Raw genomic sequence first — 6,235 nt, forward strand, 5'->3', positions numbered from 1 at the left:
AAGCCCCGAGCCACGATTGCGGTGACAGCGAGCACAAGTCATTCCCTCCCCAACTCGAAAGTGACCTCCTGCCCATATTCCACCCGCACTCCAATTCTCTTAATCTGCGAATCTCTTCGTTAGTGCGCTTAGAAAATTGATTATCCGGAAAAAGAGAATAAAATTTTCATAATATTTTTTGTGTTTGTATTTCATATGACGATTAAAGTAGTGGAAAACGGCAAAGAAGGCCTTTCCCTTTCCTTTTTTCTTACATTTTTGTTTTCTTTGTCTTTCCTCACCAACAGCTCCCCCACCTGGACACGGAGGGAGAGGAAAAAACACCTCCATACTCGAAGCCCGACGGACCCCTCTTTCACTTACCCTTAATTCTCTCTCTTCATTTTCCTTTTTTTCCTTTTTGTTTTCAGACAGGAGATTCAGAGACTGAACGATTTTTCTCTTTTTCTGGCTTCATTCAAAATGAGCTCATCGTCGAATACTTATGATTACTCTTTCAAGATTTTACTGATCGGAGATTCGGGCGTTGGAAAGAGCAGTCTACTTGTTAGTTTTATCTCCAACGCGTTGGAGGATCTGGCTCCCACAATTGGTACATGCTTCGTTTTGGATGTCTATTGTTAGCGACTCTTTTTCGTCTAGATTGCTGCTTCCGTTATCGATGCGATGCCTACTCTCTGTTGTTTCATATTCCATAGTTGAATCTCATCATTTTCTGAAGATTAAGCAAACTTTTGTTGAGTATTTCTTTCTGTTGTTTAGTCTTTGTTAGCTTGGCGTTTTTGGACTCTTTTATTAGTGTCCTTTTTGGTTAACATTCTCTTTGTCTAGAAATTCGATAAACTGTTCAGATTATGAATAATTTACTTGGTTAATTGTTTGTATTTTGAAGAGCTATAGAAGGGATACAACTGGAACTTCTCTGCGGCAATGCCGGACCTTCATTTTCACAAACTTTTGCCATTTCCGTTAGTTAGTCTGGGAATACAACACGCAGAGCAACCTACTTCTGATCATACGGAGATGCCCAGCCATAACTGAAATATCGGAAAAGATAGAATCACAAATTTAATGAACAATACACGACTAGACTAACTTTATCAGAATCAGGAAATAGAGTGCCCCTCACGAGAATCAAGCTTTTCCAACAACTACTTCCATCAGTTTGTCAAATGTGAAGCTAGTGATTCAGTTCTATACTTCTTAAAATTGCAATTTGCCCTGTTTATTGTACATAAGCACTAGGGTGTTCTTGCCCTGTTGATTGATAATAGGTGCTGCTTTATGAGGCCAAAAAAATAAAAATAAAAAAAATCATCTGAGTATGATTTCATTTTGTAATATGTTGGAGAGAACACCCTTTCTTTTATTTTTAATAATGGTCCTGTTCAAACTAGCCTTGCTTGTGTTTGGTTCAATATTTGATGTCCCTATTCACTGATATATAAAAAAAATGGTAGTACTAGACTGTGTTTGATATATGGGTTTGTAATCCCCATTGGAGTATGTTACAGTTCAACATTTGGATTCCTTTTTAATTTATTGGATTTTGGTTTTACAGAATTGAAGTATATAATCTAATTCTGGATTCACATTTATTTGTTCTAAAATAGTTTAATCAATAAATTAACCAATTTTTTGCAGGTGTGGATTTCAAAATCAAGTTACTTACAGTTGGTGGAAAAAAATTGAAGCTTACAATATGGGATACAGGTGACCACTTTTGTTTACCTGATCAAAGAGAAAATCTTGATTCAAGTGTGTGTTCATATATGGGAAGGAAAATTTAACCACCTCAGTAAAGTTAAAACAGTAAACAAAATGATTGAAGCTAACAATGGGTTTACAAGAGATTTATTTTTGTTTTTCCGAATGAAAGAGGAAACATTGTTTCACATGTTCATGATGGTGTTTTTGTATGAAACTTTAGCCGGCCAAAAACCTTAAATCATGAAACAGACTGAAAAAGGATACTTAGGTTCTTACTTTCTGATGGTGCGGGTTATATGACCAATATCACCAGATGCTTCCTGGTATGATTTTTTACCAAATTCATGAGATGCTCAACTAAGGCCTACTTGCTTTGTTTTGGACAATCTGAAAAACAGAGCATATTACCAGTGATTTGGGTGGGTATGGAGGCTCCAACATTTATTTCTTATTTGTTGACATTTCCTTGCATCATAAAGATATGCCTCTGCATCTCATGATTAACTATTCTCAGTCAGTAACTTATTCTAAAAGTATCTTCTCATAATTAACCAGTTTCATTTAGTATCATATCCCCAAAGCTAGCTGGTCAAAAAGCTGGTTTGAAGGATTATTTCAAACAGTGTATGAACATTCCCAATGCATTGTAACTTGTGTTGAGAAACTGTCCCAAAAATTCTTTCTACCATGTTGCCAGACCCTCTAAAGGAGCTGGTTCTGTTATTATGTCTGTCCTTTAACTGGGGTCTTGCTTTGCTAGAATTCAGAAAATGGTGAAAAGATGTACAAGTTAATGAGAATGATTTATGAGGTCTTGAGGCATAATCAAGAACTGGTGGCTCTTTTATAAAAAGTAATTTTCAAACAATAAAACTAGTGGCTTTTTCATGATGGTTTTGCTGCTTATAATTGCAAGCAGTTCTGCTTTAAGTCTTATGTGACAGCAACTTCCCAATGTAACTTATTACTCCCTCCAGTTATTAAACTGAAGATTCTATATTGCACTTCCACTCATAGTAAGTTTTGGATCTATACGTAGTATCTTCTGATAGAATTGGTTTCTGCCATTGTTTTTGCCAGTCTCTTCTGGAATATGTCAGTGTTAACGGAGAGTGCTTGCATAGACAAAGAAGATCAACTCTCTAAATACATGAACTAGTGCATAAAATGACTCTCTAAATGCTGTATTTGTTACTCTTAAAATGATAAGTTTAAGCATTTTTCTGTACTACTGATAAGTCCCTTGAAGAATCTAAATATAAATTTTTTGAGCAAAATCTTGAGCTGGTGTTGCTCCTTTATTTTTCCCAGTAAACTATAGTGATTTTCATATATATATATTCATTCTTGATTTCTGCATTGAGATCTAAAGTAGTGGAAGGTGATAATTTTGCAGCTGGACAGGAAAGGTTTAGGACTTTAACAAGCTCCTACTACAGAGGTGCCCAAGGGATTATTCTTGGTATTTCCATGTAACTCTTGCATTCACATGTATATAAGGATGTTCTAGTCATTTTGAATTCTACAAGCCATAAATTTTGCTTGTTGTGAACAAAATATTTCATGTCAAACTTCACTTTATTACCCTCTGTTGTCTTCTATTCTCAACTCAATTCAAGTGCCAATGTAAGCTCATACTATATAAGAGTAAATCATTGGCCTACACAAAATAGATTAAGGCAGAATGATAAAAAGTTTTAACTTATTGCAAACGTGGGGAACTTTTGAACTGTTTCTTTCTCATACAATGCAAAAATGTTTTTTCAACTTATGGAAAATCCATCTTCCTGTTTCTGGTAGCCCCTCAGTTTGAAACTGTTAAACTTTCCTTGTACGTTTCTTTTTGCAGTATTTGTCTTTAGTCCTATGAACTTGTTTTAACAATTTTTTGCTCCTCTAGTATATGATGTGACAAGGCGAGAAACTTTTACGAACCTTTCAGATGTGTGGGTTAAGGAAGTGGAACTCTACTCCACTAATTCAAATTGTATCAAGATGCTTGTTGGAAATAAAGTTGATAAGGTAACTTCCAAAGACTCTTTTTGTCAGTTTCAAGTCTTGTGATTCTTTGAGAGGAAACTTCTGAGAAATTTCTTTTTGAACTTTTCAAATGAAAAGTTATCTGAAGGGTCTTTTAGTCAACTTTGAAGCTTGTGATTCTTTGAGAAGGCATTTCTTTGATGCTTCTCTCCTGATTTTTTGAGAGGAAACTTCCGAGAAATTTCTTTCAAACATTGCACCAGAAAAGTTGTTGGACGATTTGGAGCCATCAGGTTCACTGATGGAGCTCCTTGTCACAAGAACTACTTGTCTATTTAATTGATGTGACATTGGGTATCATCTGGATATGCATCGATTTTATGAATCTGTGTGCTTCAGGAAAATGAAAGGGCGGTGACAAGAGAAGAGGGAAAAGCTTTTGCTCAAGAGTATGGATGTCTATTTCTTGAATGCAGTGCAAAAACTCGAGAAAACGTGGAGCACTGCTTTGAAGAACTTGCCCTAAAGGTAAGACTCAGGAATGTTATGTTTTGACTCTGCTTAGATGGTTTTGGCTGAAGTCCTTGTGGGAGCCATGTTATGTCCACGTCTGGTGACTTGTTATTTTCAAGTTTCAAAGGGTGATGAAAACAACAGCCTTCTTCTTCTGGTAAATGATGGAGTAAAATAAAAGGATGATTCATGTTATAGAAGTACGGACAACTATCTGATGATGAGTTTTGGCCCACCAAGCCTTGATATCTTTGTCATAGCCGCCCTTGTAGCGAACCCACTGCAAATCCTACCATTGCTGGTTTTATCTACATGCTCATCTCCAGTTTAACCTCATCTCTGTGTTCTTTCCAGTTATTTCTTTACAAGTAAGAAGAATCTCTGAAGGGATTGTAGTTTTTTATTCTTAAGTTTCAGTTTTCTCAATAAATTGAAGTTAGGAATTGTGGTCAGTATCTTTTTGACTGCTATATCTGCACATTCATTATGTAATTGGCTGTTCTTGTTTACAGATTCTGGATGTCCCAAGCCTCTTGGAGGAAGGATCTTCAGTCTCAAGAAAGAACATTTTGAAACAGAAGCAAGAATATAGTGCTCCTCCTGGAGGTGGTTGTTGCTCGTAAATACCACCAAGGCCAGTATGTTTCTTCCACGACCTGATAGAAAACATCCCTAACTAAAAGTTGTATCAGACACTGGAAACGTCCCTCTCGTGCAGTAGATGCTCCTCAATGTGGCCCGGACATGGTGGGCGATAATGGGGGTTGTGTATATCTCCTTCTTTTCCTAATTCCTTGCTCACACTTGCAAATGCTTATCAGCTTGAGATGCTGTTTGTTTGGTAAATGCTCTGTAACAAAATTATGCATTATTTTAAGTTAGTCATTTCCGGAATAGAGGTGGTTGATAGGGGTGGCATAGAGCTGAGCAGAGCCGAGTTCGAACCTGCTTATGTTCGAGCCGAGTTTGATTTAAATATTTCGAACTCAAACTCGAGCCGAACCTAGGCTCGAGCCTAAAATTGTTATCGAGCTCGAGCCTAATAATTTTAACCGAGCTCGAGCTTCAGTATTCATTTAAAACTTTTCAAAAAATACATGTCTCGAATTCTTATTACCTCTTCTAGGGGAATAAATAAAAATTAATAATCAATCTATATATTACTATACTTATCAATAAGTTTTTAATCAAATAAAATGTTAAACACAAAATTGCAATGAAAATTGCTTTATGTTAAAAGTACAACATCAACTGATAAATACTTGTTTAAAAAATTTTTATATAGTTTTTTAGTCCATCTTGGCAGGAAAATCTTACTTAGAAAATTATATGATTTTTTTAATAAAAAATTTCAATTAGAAAAAAAATTACAAAAAACATGAGACACTAATAGTCCCTAGAAACGTATTTATACTAAAATGTATTTTCAATTTCTTCAAGAGCCATGAGGAAGGAGAGTTTAAGGAATTTTTTTTGGGGGAGGAGAGAATAATTTCTCCCTTGAACTTAGTTCTGATTTTCCGTCGAGACTTCATGGAAGGAAAGGGATTACGGCGCTGGGGAGGACCTGTCATTGGGGATGATGATTGCGACGGAGGCGGCAGCGAGGGAAACAGATGTGAAGGTGAGGGGAGGAAGCAATCGCACCCCCCCCCTCGCTCTTGCTCCCGATCCTGGTTCTGACTCGGCCCGTTAACGAGCCCGCTCGCAAGCCATCGATCCGAACCTGGATTCGGTAGAGCCCAGTTCATTTAAATTAACGAGTCGATCCCGGATCTCGAGCTCGGTGATAGATGTCAGATTCTGACATGAGAACTAGGCTAATTATAATAGAATAGCCCTTATAATTGTGTTATAGGTGGTTATTTATCTGTTTTCAAATGAAACGTGCATTTATTGAATTTGTATATTGCATATTTTTCTCTCCCGAATTATATTTCATTGCTTTTAGGGTTTATTCAGTCCTCCCTGTGGATATGACCTCGCTTCCCGCTAGGTTACATGAATGATTCGTACGCTTGTGAGGTATAAA

General features: G+C 36.6%; 1 protein-coding gene across 2 annotated transcripts; it reads left to right on the forward strand.

Moving 5' to 3' along the window:
• The first annotated feature begins 237 nt into the window (after positions 1 to 237).
• Positions 238 to 5,080, forward strand: LOC137941166 (ras-related protein RABC2a-like). 2 transcript variants are annotated; one of them, XM_068786457.1, is made up of 6 exons: positions 238 to 592; positions 1,645 to 1,713; positions 3,107 to 3,172; positions 3,611 to 3,732; positions 4,090 to 4,218; positions 4,716 to 5,080. In XM_068786457.1, exons 1-6 carry the CDS (start codon positions 463 to 465, stop codon positions 4,824 to 4,826), a joined length of 627 nt encoding a protein of 208 aa, XP_068642558.1. In that variant the 5' UTR covers positions 238 to 462; the 3' UTR covers positions 4,827 to 5,080. The 2 variants fall into 2 exon arrangements, with proteins under 2 accessions (XP_068642558.1, XP_068642559.1); XM_068786458.1 differs by having other exon boundaries at positions 3,653 to 3,732.
• The last annotated feature ends 1,155 nt before the right edge of the window (positions 5,081 to 6,235 follow it).

The sequence above is a fragment of the Aristolochia californica genome, unplaced genomic scaffold (assembly GCF_029961685.1).
Source record: "Aristolochia californica isolate CCGP_79_NKW_82.1479 unplaced genomic scaffold, dmAriCali1.0.hap1 SCAF_9, whole genome shotgun sequence".
In the NCBI taxonomy this organism is placed as follows: Eukaryota; Viridiplantae; Streptophyta; class Magnoliopsida; order Piperales; family Aristolochiaceae; genus Aristolochia; species Aristolochia californica.

What these genes read in the sequence shown, in the direction of transcription:
- LOC137941166 (XM_068786457.1), top strand. Translation starts at nt 463, where the DNA reads ATGAGCTCATCGTCGAATACTTATGATTACTCTTTCAAGATTTTACTG. An exon ending in TGCCCAAGGGATTATTCTTG is followed by an intron (nt 3,173 to 3,610) that starts GTATTTCCATGT and finishes TTGCTCCTCTAG; the next exon opens with TATATGATGTGACAAGGCGA. An exon ending in TTGAAGAACTTGCCCTAAAG is followed by an intron (nt 4,219 to 4,715) that starts GTAAGACTCAGG and finishes TCTTGTTTACAG; the next exon opens with ATTCTGGATGTCCCAAGCCT.